Source organism: Dermacentor andersoni, chromosome 7, assembly GCF_023375885.2.
Source record: "Dermacentor andersoni chromosome 7, qqDerAnde1_hic_scaffold, whole genome shotgun sequence".
Taxonomy (NCBI): domain Eukaryota; kingdom Metazoa; phylum Arthropoda; class Arachnida; order Ixodida; family Ixodidae; genus Dermacentor; species Dermacentor andersoni.
In genome coordinates this window covers 82,346,547-82,366,101 of record NC_092820.1, presented here as the reverse complement: position 1 = coordinate 82,366,101, position 19,555 = coordinate 82,346,547, and the positions used below count along the sequence as shown (strand labels likewise).

The window sequence follows — 19,555 nt, the reverse complement described above, 5'->3', positions numbered from 1 at the left end:
GGAAAAGGCAACTGGGCAAAGCGGATAGTGAATAAATGAGAATTTGAACCAGAAGAATTGACGCCTATATTAAAAGGAAATAAAGATAACAATTTTCTCTTCTTCATTTGGACTCACCAATCTCGTTGGCACGGGACATAGGTAATTCCCAGGACACGAGTAAAATAAAAAAGCAAACAAACAAGTAATAATGACCCGAAGAATCCCTTCGTAATATTTGTTTTTCATTTACTACTCCGGCCTCTTCGGTGAAGTTACGCGCATGACGTCAGCCGAAGCTTGCTATGTGCTCCTTGAGTGCCTCCTCTCGCTCCTTGGCCTCGGTGCAGTCCCAAGTAACGTCAGAGAGGTGAGTGTCGAACAGGAGCCACGCAATTTTCTTGCGCACCGGAAGCTTCATCACGCTGTCCACCTGTCCAGAACAAAATGGCAACAGTGTCAGAACACTTACGGATATCTGCGGTAACATTAAGCATCTACACGAAAGCGAAGAACTCTTATATTCCACAACCTGCAGAGGTGACGCATTGAGAATTGGACTTGACTCTGGAGGCCACGATGAAGCTTGCCACACTTCTTAAGCATTCTTTTCGCTTGTTCCCTTAATTCAAGCAAGATTGTACGAGTGTGAAAAACAGTGATTTCTTAATTTCCAAGCGACGAAGAAAGCACTTTGTAAACAATCATCATTTGGGGCAAAAATCGTCGAGGCAAGAACATCGCACGGAACAGTTTGGAAATGCCTCAACGTTTGCCCGACTCAAAGCATTATCTTTACCGCACCTCTAACGTTGCAACTGAAAGAAGCTGCTGGTGCATGATGCTGTCGAAATAAAAATAAAAAGCGGCAGAAACTTGAGCTGGAAGCCTCAAAGCAGTCCTTGTAAATCATCTTTCGCTATGACTGGCTGTAACGTTGTCATCATAAACGTTGGCCAAATAATATTAAGAACAATATTTTAATTTATCGGAAACAAGATGTAATTAGCTTACATATTGTCTTTAATTTGAGAAATGCGTTAACAAGTGCTTCTACTTTGGTGGTTTTATACAGTCTTATTGTGGGCCTTCTGCTTTTCTGCCACTATAAAAGTGCAGTCTTGTGCATTTTTGTCATTAAAGGTTTCAAAACATTACCGGGGAAGCTACTGTAGCTTTTCAGGTTTTGCTCGTCTTTCTGGTGGAAGCAAGACTAAAACCAGTTTCTAAGGTGTACGAATTTTGGACATAAAGCATTGCTCGATAAATTTACATGTGACGTAGATAAGTTGCAAAAATTTTAATTTCCTAGAAAGTATTTCCTTTTCAAATATTTGACGTTTACTGTCTTTTTTTGTGACAGCCTGTTGTTTATTGCTATTGTACCTATTGTTTCAAACCTTGCAGTGAAGTATTTGAACGAGAAATTAGTGCTAGGATGAAACATAGAGTCAGGGCGAAGGCGGAGTTTCTTTCGGTCACTGTGTGGGGTGTTTTCTGAAAAAGAAGATAATGTGATTGGCAAGAATGCTGAGCTACCTTATAGCATGTTGTTAATTTCTGTAGTCTGTTGAGGTTATGGTGTGCGTACATACGATTCAAACGCTACAGCATGAAATACTGCAGCTGTCAAGGACGACGCTGAGTGCGGCTAAGGCAGTTCTTGAGAAAATGACGTCTGAAGGAGAGCGTGTTCGGGAGGCTAGTCGGTAAGACATTATTTTGTGAACCTAAACTGCGCTAGGGACGAGACACCAAGATGAGAAGAAGACAGGACGAAGTGTGATCCTCCTGTCTTCTTCTACCTTGGTGTCTGGTCCCAAGTGCAGGTTAAGTTCGCAAAAAATGATTGCTGCTTGTACTTGCTCTCTCGCATCTCAGCCGGAGTCTTCTGACTTTTTTATAGGTAGATGGGCCTGGATAATAAGAGCTGCTTAGTTTTTAAAGTTAGGAGCACCGTTCTAAAACACGAATAAGAAGAATCCAGGCGCTCACCTTGCGCTTCATGGTCTCCCAGCTGTCGTAGAAGAAGACCGAAGACGAGCTCGCTCCAAACTCCGCCGGCAACTCGTCCATATGGCTTAGGATCACGTTTGGATCACACACCTGCAGGCCGTAAAAACGGTGATCTATAGAAATGTATATCAAACTCACAACCCTCTGACTGAACCCACTTGTCTGAAATTTCGTTGGGCGGAGAGCACACAAGTTCACGCAGAGCTTGTGCTCTCGATAACGTGCCTTTAAACGTGGAGTTCTGTGAGGGATCCTTGAGTTATGGGGAGGTAATTGCGCTATAAACACACGGACAACGGAAGTAGAAGTGGACCGGACGCGCGCAGTCCTTCTACTTCTGCTTCTGTTGTCCGTGTGTTTACAGCGCAGTGACCCCCGAATTACAAGATGAACTTCCACCAGCTAGCCCAATTTGCTGCTATACTCCTTGAGTTAGGGCTAGATGTTGTGCGATTCTATTTAACTTTTTTGAAATTTTGTATAAGAATTATTCGACCACCTCATAAATTTGTGCCAATTTCTAAAAAGCTTTTTTTTAATGTTTACATCAAGTTTGCTCGGCCAAATCATAAATACGCGCTATTTTCTTTAAGAGCTGTTCATGTCCATTCTTTTTTTTTTTCAAAAATAGTAGAGCAGCTTCTACTTAAATGTACACTGGGAAATTCTCCAGAAGAAGCGACCAAGGAAACTGTATTTTGGTAACTTCAGCTTGAGGGGAGCCTATTGATCTGGAACATCAAGACGGAGCAGAGCTATCGTTTTCAACATAACAATATACATGTTTTTAATATGTTAAAGTCCAGTTTAGCTGCGCGGGACTTCAACTGGCAATTTTTCCCGAATGTAACCCATTATCCAGTTGTGCCTTCTTCAGAGTATGTCATGCGTTTTTGTGTCTCTAAAATGCACACAGCAGAGGAGTATTGACCAATGGAACGGAAAAGGGCTCTATAACTAATGTGATGACTTTTACCTAATAAAAAAAATCAGGTACATGCTTTTCGGGATTGTTGTCCGACGCTTTCAAAGAGGCCTTGAACTCACGCGCTCACTGAACGTTTTGCTCGATTTCTTACTTTTTCAATCACCATCAACCAAAAGTCGCGATTTCTTTTCACTCAGAATCGCAACGTTCGACTTGAAGCTCCCGTCGATGCGAAAAGACACGGTCATGTTCTCGTGCCTCGGTGCCGACAACCTCGTGAAGCATCGTGCTTAAAAATTTATCGGCATCACTTGAACGAACACCCACTTCCACAACACCCCTCGATGACCTGAGTCGCATTGCACGCTCATTGTATGCGAGTCGTCATAATTCCCAGCGCTTGCTGCAGCACCACTCTGTATTGCAGGGAGCACTACAGGAAAATCATGCGAGAGGATGTGGTGCAACAGTCGCTTAAACATTATTTTTCAATATAATGTCTCATTTGTCTCATGCGAGTGCTATGCCTCGCGGCATTCAAACACTCACTTCTCGGCAAAAAGAAAAAAAAAACAAGAAAAAGAAACAGCTATTTACCATCTCGTATGTCCCACAACAAATGTAACCATATCTAACTTCTGTTACGTTTCGCCTACGACGCGCGGTATAGCCGGCGCGGATGCAACGGACGCCCGGGCTTCATTCAAAGCGGCGGACATTTTGGCCCGTTCAACGCTGCCGTAACGCCTCCTGCCAAGCGCGTCCAGGCATGTTTCAATGCCACGTGTATTCGTGTGTGTGTGTGTGCATGTTGGTGCCCACGCTTGTCAAAGCGCGGCAGCCGGGGAGAGGAGCTCCCCAAGTGTGAAGCGAGGAGGTCTGACCGGCGCCGGCCCGGCGGATGCGTCACTACACTCGCCTCAACGTGTCTCTCAGCCTGTCCGTGCCCCGCATCACGTGCGCCTCTGACGAGGCGTTCCTTCTTCCCCTCGACTCCGAGAGTATAAAAGCAGCTGCTCCCGGACGCCGAGAGAGGCTCCGATTTCTTCCGTCGAGTAACATGCTCTCCCGTCTCTTCACTTCGGTCGACCTGACCGGCCGCCCTTTTGCGATGCTAGAATGAACAAGTTGTTCTGTTAGCAGTCGACTCATGCTTTGCCAGGACCTTCGGATGCTTCCAGTTGTGCCCCAGGCCGCCAGGCCAACGCTACCCTTGGGGCTTGCGACCCCAGATGCAACAACTCGTGCCAGCGGTGAGATTGCAACAACCGGTGTCAGCGCTGGGATTGAAACAACTGGCTGGTAGCGGTGAGATCGCGACAACGGAGGCCAGCAGCGAAGATATGCGGTTGACTGTATGCTGAGCAGCACAACGACCATCCGGGAGCAGTGCAACGAGCCCTGTGTGATGACTGGTTGCCTTCAGCGGAACGACTGCGCTGAATTCTTGGCTGCGAGGTTTGGTGAGTGCGGGACTTTCTTCTTCTGAGTTTTGCCAGGCTTTTGTTAGTGTCAGAAACAGAGCTGGTAATTGTGGTTTCCGTTGCTGCCGGGTTAGTTTGCGGCAAGACAATAGTAGGCAGTAGAGAAAGCAGCATTCAGAGCAGCCATGGATTTGAAGTCGTTGCGCAAACCGATATTGCTGGAGCTTGCAAGAGAGTTGGGTCTGGATGTCTCAGACAAACTCAGAAAACCAGAACTGCTAAGGGCTATTCTTGAGTTAGAAGCTGAGGATGACGAGCTGTCGGAATGCCTTGAGACCATTGAGGAGAGGGCAAAAAGACATGAGCTCGAACTTAAAGAGCAAAAAGAGAGACAGGAGCGCGAACTTAGAGAGCAAAAAGAGAAACAGGAGCGCGAACTTAAAGAGCAGAAAGAAAAAGAAGAGCGCGAACACGCTTTGGAAATGAAGCGTCTCGAGGTAGAGATGGAACGCGCTCGTAATGGAAGTCAGGCACACGGTGCAGGAGAGCGAGTATCGTTCAAAATGACTGACCTGATGCGGCCGTTTAAGCTTGGAGAGGACATTGGTTTGTTCCTGGTTAACTTTGAGCGAACGTGCGAGAAGCAGGGGTTCTCTCGGGAAACGTCGCCACAGCGTTTGCTCACTTTGTTACCCGGCGAGGCGGCCGACGTAGTAGCACGCTTAAAGAGAGAGGAGGCAGAGGATTTCGACCAAGTGAAATCGAGTCTGCTAAAAAAGTACAGGCTGTCAGCGGAGGCGTTCCGTCGGAAGTTTGGGGAAAATGAGAAAGGCAGAAGTGAGTCATATACAGAGTTTGCCTACAGGCTTATGTCAAACATGCAGGAGTGGCTCAAAGAAGAGAAAGCGTTTGGTGACCACGAGAAAGTTCTGCAGTGTTTCGGGCTGGAACAGTTTTATAGTCGGTTACCTGAGAACGTGCGGTACGGGGTCTTGGATAGGCCAGACGTTAGTACGGTTGCTAAAGCCGCTGAGCTAGCCGAGGAGTTTGTGACGCGTCGGGCTCGCGGAGCTAAGGACGGTCAAAAGGGTGAATTTGGCTCCAAGTTTGAGAGGCCGAAGTTCACACCCATGAGAGCAAGGTGGAACACACGTAGTGCGGATGCGAGTGAAAGCAGTCCGACCGAACCTAAGGAGACGGCGGCAGCCGAAGCCGAACGCAGAAAGCGGTTCGAGACGAGGCAAGCGCGCGTGTGTTATACGTGCCAGAAGCCGGGTCACTTTTCGGCGCAGTGTCCGGAAACAAAAACAAAAGTCGTGTTTTTGTCATTATGCAGCACTGACGAGAACATGAAGCTTCTCGAGCCTTACATGCGAGACCTCCTCGTGAACGGGAAAGAGTGCAGAGTGCTTCGCGATTCCGCAGCTACGATGGATGTAGTTCACCCCTCTTACGTAGAACCCGATATGTTCACGGGCGAGTGCGCATGGATCAAGCAAGCCGTGGAAGCTCATAGCGTGTGTCTGCCCGTAGCAAAAGTGCTTATTGAAGGACCTTTCGGAACGCTTGAGACGGAGGCCGCAGTGTCATCTATGCTGCCCCCCCAGTACCCGTACCTATTTTCGAACAGGTCCGATCACCTCCTGCGCGAGAAGGGGCTTTTGTTTGGTGAGGCTAGCGTTCAGGCCTTAACCAGATCGAAAGTTCGGGAGCTCGCTGCAAAGGCGGTAGTTGCGGGGCCGACGTTGGCGAACAATGAGAAAGGGTCAGAGGCGCAGCAAGCTGATATTCAGAGCACGTCCGAACTGAATAAAATTGAGCCTGTAGCGTTGAAGGCACCAGATACTGGAGAGGAAATGCCCGACACGGGAAAGTTAGAAGAGCTATCTGCAGATTTGCTCATCGCGCCTACGTCAGACGGACTTAATAGGTTGCTAAAAGTCAGCCGGTCGGCTTTGATAGCCGAGCAAAAAAAGGATGGCAGCCTAGAAAACATACGCTGCAATGTCAAGGAAGGTATCGCCAAGAAAAATGCTCGTTTTGTGGAAAGAGGTGGGGTCCTGTACCGGAAGTATCTAGACCACAGGGGAGTGGAGTTCGATCAGCTGATCGTGCCTCAGTGCTACCGTCAGGATCTGTTGCGCTTGTCGCATGGGGGTTCGTGGTCCGGACACCTAGGAGTTAAGAAAACTAAGGACCGTCTCTTGCAAGAGTACTATTGGCCAGGGTGTTTTCGGGACGCAGACCACTTTGTGAGGACATGTGACACCTGTCAGCGGGTGGGCAAACCAGGGGACAAATCGAGGGCGCCGTTGAAGTTGGTACCTGTCATTACGGAGCCTTTTAGACGGCTCGTTATTGATACAGTGGGTCCTCTGCCGGTAACAACCACGGGGTACAGACACATTTTGACTGTGATCTGCCCAGCGACAAAGTTCCCTGAAGCAGTGCCACTTAAAGAACTCAGCTCAGTTGAGATAGTCAATGCACTACTGTCCATATTTGCGCGAGTTGGTTTTCCTGCGGAAATCCAGTCAGATCAGGGCACAGTGTTTACTAGCGCTTTGACGACAGCCTTTCTCGAAAGGTGTGGGGTAAAGCTGTTACACAGCTCAGTGTACCACCGACAGTCGAATTCCGTTGAGAAGCTCCACTCCGTCATGAAGCGCGTGTTGAGAGCATTGTGGTTTGAACAACAAACTGACTGGGAGCTGTGTCTGCCTGGGGTGACGTTGGCATTAAAGACCGCGCCGCATGCGGCTACGGGGTTTTCGCCAGCTGAGCTGCGTTCTCCGCTTCGCATGCTTCGATACGGATCACTGCCCTCTCCAATGGCTGCAGACCATCTCTTCCACAAATGGCCGCCTCCTGCGCGGGAGCCTCGCTTTACAACAATATTCCTTTGAGGTGCGTTACAAAAAGGGGAGTCTCAACGGTAACGCCGATGGCTTAAGTCGAAGCCCCTAACGTAGGAATCAGCCTCAAAGTTGTTTGTTACGGATGTTTTTCTTCCTGAGGCAGGATTTTTAACATATTGCTTTTGTTTACTGTTTCAAAGTGATGACGTGCTTTCTAGTGCAATTTTCCAATTTGTGGACGCGTTCTGACTGCTGCTAGACTACTGTAAGGAACTAGGCAGTAGTATAAAAGGGGAAAGAGCCTGGCAGGGCTTAGTGAGGGTTGTGTCGTGCTTGCTGACTGAGCGGTTGAGTTTCGGCGTAGTTCTAACGCTTGCTGGGAACGAGAGAAAAATGGCAACTCTCCCGAAGTCACTTTGCAGTGTCCTGTGTGAACCTGAACGTGAGAACGAGGCCTTCTCTGTGCGCTGCGCTCAAGAAACGCCGAGGGACGACCGACTTCGGTTATGAGCATCATCGAGCGACATCCCTCCGGACAGCGGATGCAGTCCCCTGACCATCGGTATCTCCTTCTCCCGGCGGGGCGGTCTGTTACGTTTCGCCTACGACGCGCGGTATAGCCGGCGCGGATGCAACGGACGCCGGGGCTTCATTCAAAGCGGCGGACATTTTGGCCCGTTCAACGCTGCCGTAACGCCTCCTGCCAAGCGCGTCCAGGCATGTTTCAATGCCACGTGTATTCGTGTGTGTGTGTGTGCATGTTGGTGCCCACGCTTGTGAAAGCGCGGCAACCGGGGAGAGGAGCTCCCCAAGTGTGAAGCGAGGAGGTCTGACCGGCGCCGGCCCGGCGGATGCGTCACTACACTCGTCTCAACGTGTCTCTCAGCCTGTCCGTGCACCGCATCACGTGCGCCTCTGACGAGGCGTTCCTTCTTCCCCTCGACTCCGAGAGTATAAAAGCAGCTGCTCCCGGACGCCGAGAGAGGCTCCGATTTCTTCCGTCGAGTAACGTGCTCTCCCGTCTCTCCACTTCGGTCGACCTGACCGGCCGCCCTTTTGCGATGCTAGAATAAACAAGTTGTTCTGTTAGCAGTCGACTCATGCTTTGCCAGGACCTTCGGATGCTTCCAGTTGTGCCCCAGGCCGCCAGGCCAACGCTACCCTTGGGGCTTGCGACCCCAGATGCAACAACTCGTGCCAGCGGTGAGATTGCAACACTTCTTAGAAATGCCGCACATTACATTTTCCTCTTGTTTCTCTGGATCATGCCGGGTTCAGTGCACGTTCTATTCGTCGTAGACGAAGGCTTCGACAGAGAAAGATTGTGGACGGTAATGAATACGGCTCAATTGCATTTAGCACACAGCAGCTTCATCGTAATGCGCAGTGTTGTTCATTATCACCACGCGTTTTACATTCTTTGAATTCTTACCAAATAAGCTGAGCACTTGGGTGGATAAAAAAATTTTATGGACGTAGTCGTTGAGCATTGTGTTCAGCTAAAGTTAGCAGTCCCAAGTGTGTGCGACTTCTCAAACGTGGCAGGTATGATTGCAGGGATTTCATCAACGAACGTTAAGGCCCTACACGAGTTCTGTTTGAGTTCCACGTATTTGTATATGGCACGTTTTGAGGACGGCAAATTGGCTGAGTCGGTGTAGGTTCATTGTTACTGGCTTGCTCATTGTTTGATTTGCTTTTTCTATTGTGTTCTTGTCGTTTCATAACTTGGCTTATGCATTTTTCTTTCCATTTAAACAACTGTTTTCCGTCATTAAAATGTTCAAGTAAAGCTCTCGTCCTGTGTTGGCTTCTTTCCTTGTCCTTGTGGTTCGCGCTGCCGGTAACAATGTTTTCGACTTGTACGGACGTACACCCAACGACGATATATCGATGCACTGCAAAGCCCTACAGAATTGAGATCCCTGTTTCACCTTGTCTGAAAAATATCTGAGGGAACCTGGAATGCAAGTATGTGCACGGCGTCCCGGAAATTTGAAGTTTAAGGCGTGTGAAGAACCGAGAACTAGGCGAAGTGATGAAACGAATGCCATGTTTTTTTTCTCTTACCAATGGCAACAGACGCTGGCAGAAATAGTCCTCATACGCTACGTACGCAAAGCACAGCTTCATATTTAGTGAGAACGTGGAGTACTTGCGAGAAGTTCTGAAGCCACACCCTGAACGACCTGATGTAAGCTTGAATGTTCTGTTGCGGAAATACTGCGGCACGTCACAGGATACATTGAGCATTTTAAATGTCTATGTTTTTCAGTTCACGAACATTTTCTGTTGCTTCATCGGAAAAGCTGTCGGAATCGGGTTACAACAACGGCGTAGAATGCAGTGCTGTGCTGGTAATTGTTATTTCTGATTCCTCCTGTGCTTGTGTTTCCTACCGTACAGGATGGGTCGCAGATATCCATTAAGAGAATCCTAACTAAAATCGGTCCATTAGGTTGTTGGTAACCAATTGAGACTAAGCTCGAAGCGTGACACAGAACACAAAAAGGAAGACGCGCATAAAGGCGGTAGCATATTGTCATGTTGTAGTGACTACTGTGAAAACTGTGAGCTAAATACCTAACGGATTATTAGGTGAACCTGCTCCCAGAACGACAAAGAACCCTCAATACGGTCGTATGTCCCTCTTCCATACATCATCGCGTACTACCAGAAGGGTATTATTAGGCAACTTTAATTTACCTCCCACGCACAACGTTTATAGAGAACGACGGCTCTCTTTCATTGGTGTTCAGATATGGAACACTCTTCCACAAGAAATAAGATACGCTCAAAATTTTGCACTTACAGCTAAAAAATTATTTCCACGCATGCATTAAACATGTTAAAAGACATCTATCTGCTGTTTGTATGTCATTCATTATGATAATATAACATGCACAATGTTTTTGAATCGAAGCAACTGTTTCTTATTATGCTTTCTTTTTGTCATTTGTATTATGTATATATCGCCCTCTCCACTTTTCCAAGTTTTTATTGTGCCTGTGACGAAGTGCCTGCATTATAGAATTTCATTTCTTGGACCCATAACTAGCTTACGGCTGCGGTTCCAAACAGTACTAGACACACTTTTATTGTGTTTTCATGGATAAATAAAGAATTTGAATTTGAATATTTGAAATCTCAGCAAGAGCGGCGAGCGCAATCATCGGTCACCGGCGCTGCACCCACGAGTCACGTCCGAGTGATGCTTAAACAAGAAGCATTATGCAATCTCCAGTAATAGTTAGTGCCTCCTTATGTGCATTCGAGAATGCGCAGCGCTATTGTAACGTCGCGCGTGCAGCCTGATCAAGTGAGATTCACGTAAAATGGTGATAGCATTCGTAGAATTCAGGATACGGCATAGAAACAGCTTGTGCAGAGCGATATGCTGATAACGGTGTTGATAATCCGGTCACGATTGCTTACCGTCAAAAAAGTAAAACAAAGAAGAAAGGTAGTCGCGACAATAGTGATAAGGGAGTAAGCGCAAGCAGCTGATATTCTAACGGAGAATAGGAAGTATCGGGCTGGGTCGGTTCATGGGGTGCTAAGCATGATCGCAGTGGAGCTAGCTGTGGCAATGAGGTTGCGGAAATCGCGCAGGCACAGGAGCGTAAGGTAGTTGACACCATACAGATGTATACTGTGGCAGACCGCCGGGACAGTGCTTTTGCCTTGCAGTGGACGTCTGCGCAGAAGGGGCAGCTTCGTGGTAAGGCGGCTCATTGAATGTGGTAGCAAGACCTGTAGTGTTGTGGTTACGGTGTCTCAGAAAGTTAGCCTAAATGAGGAGGGCTGCCAGTGGCGTTGCCGACGTCGATTGTAACCCTCGATGTCGATGGCACACGAGACGCACGACACCGATAGAGAACCGTTAGCGTCTGTCGGCACACAAAGGAGAGACTACGTAGGTTTTTAGGCTCACGTTTACTGTTGGTTCCGCTCAGGCTAATGCACGACCGGTGCCGCGAATACACAGAGCTCCTAAGCAGGAACCCCAACGTGTGCGCTCTCAGAACGCTCACGATAGCAGCGGAAGCTACAATGGCTCCGGCAGAGCTGACCCCAGAGAATACATTTGCCCAAAAATATAACGAAATGTTATTTGAGTTTGAGCCTAATAAGTGAGCTAGTAAATACTTATTTAATAATACCTAATGCATTTTCACGACTGAAGAAAGTTTTCTGCTTATGAAAAACGCTACCATAGGCAATGCCTTTGCTTTCCCGCCCATAAATCTGAATTTAGAGGTATGAAATCAACTTAGCGCGTGGAATGCGTTGGGCATTACTGTAGCCGCAACTAAATAAACATAAACATAAAAGCAAAACTATCAAGTACGCATTGAACGGAAGGTCACGGTTAAACAGCCGGTCACCCGCAGCCTCTATTCCTCCAAGGTGTCCGCCTTTACATGGACACTCACCTGCTCGTACCCGACCAACGCAAAATCGGTGCAGGGCGCATATGGCACCCTTTCCCGAGGCGTGGATGGGTCTTTCAGCTGGTACAGGAGGACGCCCATTTCGAAGGACAGCCCCACGTAGAGGTCGGGGCGCGAGTACGCGGTCGAGTTTAGGAGCAGCGTCGCATGCTTGTCCTTTGCGGTAGTGAAAGAAAGACAGAGGGCACAACTGAGCAGAACGGCAAACGTTGACAATTTACTATTGCTTTACATTCATTTCGGTGTCAAAACAAAACAAAAAAAAAAGAAATATGCCAGTTTCGCTCGAATTTGACGCATTGAAAGCGATAACAATGCACAGTGGTGTGTTTTGTGCCTGTCAAAACGCCGGTGTTCTTTTCCTGTTGCGCAAAGGCCCGAATACGAGAAAAAATGTAACACTGAAAGCCATGACCTCACAGTGAAGTATACCGGCGCTTGGATTCCGGCACAAAATTATCAATAAAATTAAAAGTTATACGGCTTCCTTTGTACTCTAAGTACACAGCCTCTCGCAACAAAACTAAATTTTTTTGAAAGAGGATCTCTTTTACTGCTCTAAAGTGACAGGATTCTTTTCTTAGGTGCCCATTTAAACAGGCGGTTTCGTTGACGTGTACATTTCTTTCCGTGATCTGCGGTATGTAGCTTACTCAAGAAAAAGCATATTTGAACAAATTTGGTACGGTGCAAATTGCCAATCTAATGTGAAGTTTCTGCATTCGGCTTTTTCTCCGCTGTGCACTCACGAATCCCGGGTAGGCGGCGCTAGTTGTCTTCCAGACGGTGGGTGGCGCCACCTGACAACGCTCGCTCAACGGCATGGTTTGTACGCTGCTGATGCTGATGACTATGTCCACGTCATAGCTGCACAGGAAGAAGTACGCGGCGACAGCGTATGCATCAGTCATCTAAGTATGAAATGTTTAAGAGGAAGCTTTAGCTCGGGTGTTCCTATCTAAATACACGTAAAAGGAGTATTCGTTTTCCTGGGCAACCAACGCACCAAATTTGACGAGATTTGTTGCATTTAAAAGAAAAACTTAATATCTAGTGACTGATGGTTTCGCATTTTTGGTTTAGGTCGTCAATTGCTTGTTAAAAATAGGCAAAAATAAAAAAAATTCAGAAAACGAAACTATGAAGTTTACAACTCTATAACTCAGCAACGAAAAATGGTATCACAATTCGTTGAACTGCATCTAATAGTACACCTAAAGCGGACAAAATTGATATGTTACACATGAAACTAAAATAATTTCATAATATGAAAACACAACTTTTGCAGAACCCTTGTACACAACGTAACAAATTCACGTAAGATGTAAAACGCCATATAGAATTTGTCTACTATGAATGGTCTACTGGATGCTATTTACAGAACCGTGATACCTGTTCTTGAAGCAGAGCTATTGATTTGTAAACTTCGTGATTCTATTTTCCTATTTTCAAATTTTTCGAAATTTTTTATAAAATATACACAGCCTAAATCTAAATTCCCCTTCCAACAGTCACTACAATTTCACTTTCCCTGTCAGATGCAGCAAATCTAATTAATATCTTTCCAGGGGTTATCTGAGAAAAGCGTTTTTACGTTTTACATCTATTTGAATAGGCCGCGTCGGAGTTGTGCCCGAACTAAAACTTCCACTTAATAGGCATCCGGGTTGTAATAAAGGTCTAGCAAAGTGTGTCACGGAGCACGCTTACATAGCACAGCAGTTTCTTTTTGCACAATTATTAGATAGAATTTGGTACTTCAGTTGTGAAAGGTTAATACAGGAGCGGTGAGATGTACAAAACGTAGTGTGTGTGTGTATTAAACTCGAATAAATTTTTGAAAATATCATGCAGCATATGGCAAAATTTCGCATGGTCAGCTGGATTACCCAAAGTGACGAACTTTGCTTGCATGACAAATCACAATGTCCAGTTGGAAAATAAATGAATTTACTCATTAACCTGTTTGATCATTCTTTTTAGGGCACATGCCCAAATTGCGTAAATGACGACGACCGGTGCTATAGTCATATTTGATTAGCCCAAATCCTAAAATTAGCCTCACTTTCGAGATCGCAAAACTATATAGAAGATAAAAACGTACATGAAAAGCACAGCGAAGAATGTTTTATGATTACTTTTAGGGCACATGCCAAAATTGTGAAAGTGAAGACGAGCAGTGAGGTCATGTTTGATTAGCCGAAATACTAAAGTTAATGTCACTTTCAGGATGCCGTTGTTCAAACATATACTAAAATATGAACTGACGCAACAATTGCGATCATACCCGCTTTCCGCACAATTGCAGGTTACCTTCGCCATTACGCTTTTAGGCCATAAATGATCTTTCACGAAAATAAAATAAAATCGTTATCATACATAAAAGTTATCAGCTGTACCGGGACACTTTTTAGCATTTAGAAGAAATAACAAATAAGGTGCGCCATAATGAAGCGAAGAAGTTAACAACAAATGGAACAACTTACTAGACATTTCAGCAAACTGTTTATAGGTAAATAGTGGCACGTTATCACTGAAACCGAAGTTGTAATGTAACGAAAGTGACGATGCACTGCAGCTGTCGCTGTCCGCTAGACCAGAGCTCGTGCTTAGCGGACATGTTAGTGGCTCTGTTGTTTAAACAAATCATTTTACATTTGGTACAAGGGGTAGTTATTACGGAACGCCTCTCGTAGTCACCAGAAATTTAAGAACAACATGCATGAATACGCAATACCAACATGGAAGACGCCTGTAAATATATAGAGCAAGAGAATCGAAGATGAATAGCAAAATTGTATACGAAATACAAGCGTACTTGAAAAGCACACCCAAGAACAGAGCATCAACCAATGAAGAGAAAAGCACGATGTAGAGACTACGAAATGCTGGTAATAATAGTGAAATAATATAGCAAAAAATTCCAGTGTCTATTGAAAACGAATGCTGGCGTTACTTTACTATAAGTAGTTCAATATTTTTTTTTAAAGAAGGCGATTTTTTTGATTTCAATAAAACGCAAATGGGTTAAATGAAACTCAGCAGAGGGGAGTGAGTTTAGCCGAAAGGAAAAAATTCAATTAATTCAGGAGTACCACGAATCCTAGCTGTTTGCTTTTGTTGTTTTTCCCAAAATAGTAAGCCTTTGCTTACGAGTAAGATGTGAGGTGTTCCCTTCGCAGCTTCTAGGTACTTTTAGGCGAGGGTAAACTTTCGATTTCACCTAATTTAAATAACTGGACACAATCGCCTCTAAAACCACAACGGTGCAAAGGCTGCAGAGCCTGGGAGTGCATCCGACATGGACGCCGCATACCTGGCCAGCACACCAAACTGCGCCTGGTAGGTGGCCCAGGCGCTGGACAAGTTGTAGTTCCAGATACCTGCCGCCAGCACGAGGTGCGCGGATCGGTCACCTCCCTGCAGCGTCCTTAGTTTCTGCGAAGGACAAGGAGAGCGACTCCCGGCGCTGAAGCCCCTCCGTCCAAACGCGACCAGCGATGGAATCGTGTATTTAGGAGCCTTTTAGCCGGTACATGGGCACGAGCAATCTGTTTGAGTAGCTACATAGACATCAAGGCACACGGAAGTTGAATAGCATTGGAGAGATCGTATCTCCCTGCCCGACGCCTTTCTTTACTGGGACTTTGTTGCTTTCTTTATGCAGGACTACGGTGGCTGTAGAACCGCTATAGATATCTTTCAGTATTTTTACATACGGCTCGTCTACACCCCGATTCCGTAATGCCTCCGTGGCAGCTGAGGGTTCGACTGAATCAAACGCTTTCTTGTAATCAATGAAATCTATATATAAGGGTTGGTTATATTCCGCACATTTCTCTATCACCTGATTGATAGTGTGAATATGGTCTATTGTTGAGTAGCCTTTACGGAATCCTGCCTGTTCCTTTGGTTGCACCAAATCGCACCACAATTGCACCACAATTGCACCATAATTGCACCACAATTGCACCACCATTGCACCATATATGGCTACGCCATGTGGTGCGTTGGCATCCCAAGTGATTGCGTGTAAGCATACGACGCTTACTCCGCACTTAAGCCTTAAATTTTGGTCCGAATAAAGCGCTTACGCCCTAAGCGGTTTTGAGTAGGCCGACGCTTGCAGTGCAGTGAGTTACGCGTAAGAGCACTATGATTTCACGGAATCCTTTATTACGTAATTGCAGTGACCCAAACTCACGTTTTCAGAAGTATACTATGTATTCATAAACGGATTTCAGCCGCGTGCAGGGGCCCTGCCACCGGTGCACACTATTGGAACAAAATTTATTGACAGAATCACACGCGGAATCTGGGCAAAAGGTTAGACAATTACTAGCACAAGACTTCAGTGTATCATATCATATCGTATCATATCAAATCATATCATATCAATAAGACAGATGATAATCGTAGTGGTGGGGCTCACTTTGTGCTTTGCACGATGGTTAAAAGAATATGAGACCAGCCTATTCGATTATTTAGTCGTTGTTTGCATGTTTTCCTGTGCGAAGTGAACGGGGTATATGTAAATCGAGAATCTGAAACTTGTGCCTGCCGATTTGTAACGATATTGTGGGTGCGTGGCGATCTCTTCAAACTTATTTGCGAGAGTGCTAATGTGGTCTTTTTCTCCCACGTGCCGACTTTCTTCACGCACTGGGTAGACTGAGTCCGGACTATGTCCTCCCATGATTTGATGGGAAGAATTACTAGCCACTCATATTCAGTACATAACACGGCACCTTTCGTGAAGGCACTCAACTAACATCCCCATCAGCACACCGTTTTATGTTAACTAAGCTTTAAACGTACAAATTGTATCAATCGCGTGTAATTTGTTTTCGCAAACGCTACGTCATGCATAAATATGACGTTACTTAAACGCCAAATTTAACTCGAGATCTGCGCCTCTGAATTTGGTTGCCCCCAGATATCCTGGAATGTGGAGCTTCCTTTCCTGAAGCTAAATTTCTAAACGTAACTGGAGCATAAGTTTTTCGAAGTGTTTGTATTTTAGACAGAAAAGCCCGGCGATATAGGCTAACAGCTTCGTAAATTACTTGGGTTAGAGCAGGATTATCGGATAGTGTGGGTTGCTATATTCTGAGTTGCCACAACGAAATCGGACGCGTTATTTTTTTCTGCATTCTAGAGGTGCCAGGAATTCCACGTGTAATTTTTTCATGCATTTATTCTATTCTGTTACCAACAGAGACCACTGCAGAGACATATATTGATTGATAGTACCGTAAATAGCATGTGTGTGTGTGCTTTTGCTGCGCTCACCGTCACAACAGTTCCGACAGTGGCCACAAGCGTAGGTATGTAGCTCGCTAGAGAGATAATGTTGAGGATGCCGTAGTGCCTGATATTATTGGCGGCCAGATCTTCCAGTTCCAGCTTGACCGCACCATCATCCAACGACGTTGCGTTGAGGTACCTGCGTGCGTTAAGGGTGTATAGTGTTAGACGAAGTGTATAACAGCCGTGTTTTACCAGCACTCACTTACGAGGCAGAAACCCGGAGGCTTACGAAAAGGGTTCTACTTAAATTGAGGATGACGCAACGAGCTATGGAAAGAAGAATGATGGGTGTAACGTTAAAGGATAAGAAAAGAGCAGATTGGGTAAGGGAACAAAGGCGAGTTATATGACATTTTAGTTGAAATAAAGAAGAAGAAATGGGCATGGGGAGGACATGTAATGCGGAGGGAAGATAACCGATGGTCATAAAGGGTTACGGACTGGATTCCAAGGGAAGGGAAGCGTAGCAGGGGGCTGCAGAAACTTAGGTAGGCGGATGAGATTAATAAGCTTGCAGGGACAATATGGCCCCAATTAGCACATGACCGGGGTAGTTGGAGAAGTAGGGGAGGGGCCTTTTCCCTGCAGTGGGCGTAGCCAGGCTGCTGCTGCTGCTGCTGATGATAATGATGACGATGATGATGATGAGTGTCAGACGCGAGTTAAGGGGACTTTCCGAAAAGCGAGGAGCACCATTACTTCGAGCTTTGAGTTGTGAAGGCAGATACTGTCACTCATCGTTCTTCAGGGTAACACTTGCTACAGTAAAGGGGGCCACGAAAGTATCGAGCACAACGCCAGCTGAAAAGGCTTCGTATGTAAAATAGCAGCACTGTTTAATCGACGTAGCAAAGCCATGAGTCGCAAAAAAAAACCCATGGCTTGGAACTCGGAGCATAGAATTCACTTTCAATAACATGTTTGTGTTGTTGGCCTACCAATGTGACATCATGGCTTTAAGCTTCCAGACTGCATAATATGGGTTTCCTGCCGTCCCAGCAGGCATTGTCTGTCTATTACCCACTAGGCAACTAGTTATTCTCGTCTATTCTCCGTCGCTCCTTAAAGCAGGAATAAAAACAACCGAGCAGTGTTTGCTAGGAAGCATTTTTCAGAAAAGAGATCAGGCAACGAACGTTTCTTTTTTTATGTTTATGAATGCACCACGGTAGCCCAATTATTAATAGCATCCCACACGTCACATCACACGTAATCACATCAATCGTAATCGTAAACATCACACGTTATGCGAAGATGTGGGTTCAAATCCCATTTGCGGCAAGATATTTTATTCCTCCACTTTTATTTACTCGTTTAGTTCATAACTTGTACATTTACTCTGTGCTTTCCTTGGTTTCCTTGTTTGTTGGCTATGTGATTGCGACTAACAAGAAATCTGGCCCCTGGGTCTCCTTCTTCTCGTTCACCGAAACAGCGGTAAAAAGGTTGCCAGCGCGACTTCACGGATTACACTGGCCATTTCGTTTTGTGCACTTTAGGCGTTTCGAAACAGCCATCGCTTCCAAAAAGACACTGTGATGAGTTTTTTGTGCACCCCGAAATGCGACAGAATGGTTCTCTGCGCATCTAGAACAGACCAGACGCTGTCATAATTTATGACGCCACGTGTAACTGGTGCAGGAACTCCCCGGTGACGTCACCCATCGTTTTGTGTTCTTGCATCCATTCTCGCTCATCGAGCCTCCCCTCCTGGCAAGACTCACCTATTTTGGCGTTTCAGAAACTTAACATGCAATCTTGGATGGCTTAAAGGGTCACTATAAAGAGCGACCCTAAACCAGTTTACGCTGCAAAGTCTTATTTCTAAACTTTCATTCATTTGGCGGCAGGTCATTATTATTAGAGAGAATAAATAAAGGCAAAATTTCCTGTCTTTTTCAATTTCGCGGAGAAGGCTCAGCACTTGCACGTCACCGCGACGTCACCCATTTCGATCTATCTCTCCCAATTTTTGCCGCTTTAACGCAATAGCTTATATTCGAAGCCTGCCTAATTGAACGCGTGTAATGCTTAGGATGCAAGGCAGCCTCTATTTTTGACTTACTACAGGTGTTTATTTCATTTTTCTGTTCACAAGACAATTCCTTCAAATTGTAATGCTCTAAAAACAGTAGGATGGTATCAAGTAGAACCTAAACGAGGGTAATTACTGCCGTACAACAACCCCGCACCAACAAACTATAATAGAATATGCAACCAGAAAGCTGTTCGACGCTGAAGAGGCGAAGTTTAGACAATTGACGTACTGTCCGTCTTTCTGATGCGGTCCTCCTTGGTGCCTCATTGAGCGAAAGATGAACCTGACCATCCCTGTCGTCCGGAAAATACCACATATGTCATCGCCGGCTCTTAAATAGCTCACCATAACCCTACTAAATGAGAAGTACCGGAATTACACCCGCATATCCCCTTCAGTCACGAATTACGAGAGACTGTCGGCAAATGTGCGATGTTTACATAATTTTATGCGAAGGTGATGGAGGCTCCATAGAAAGCAAGTCAACGTGACTGCATTTTATAGACACCTATCATAATTACGTGGTAATTAAATATCCATTTAATATA

General features: G+C 45.8%; 1 protein-coding gene across 1 annotated transcript in view; it reads right to left on the bottom strand.

The window, feature by feature from the left end:
- Positions 1-227: 227 nt before the first annotated feature.
- Positions 228-19,555, bottom strand: part of LOC129385835 (uncharacterized) — a 32,525-nt gene continuing 13,197 nt past the window's right edge. The window contains exons 5-10 of the mRNA XM_055072993.2: positions 16,952-17,105; positions 14,976-15,097; positions 12,409-12,526; positions 11,642-11,815; positions 1,975-2,085; positions 228-412 (exon numbers count right to left, since the gene is read on the bottom strand). Coding sequence (XP_054928968.2) covers positions 269-412; positions 1,975-2,085; positions 11,642-11,815; positions 12,409-12,526; positions 14,976-15,097; positions 16,952-17,105 — 823 coding nt within the window. The 3' untranslated portion in view covers positions 228-268. The remainder of the gene's footprint in view (positions 413-1,974; positions 2,086-11,641; positions 11,816-12,408; positions 12,527-14,975; positions 15,098-16,951; positions 17,106-19,555) is intronic.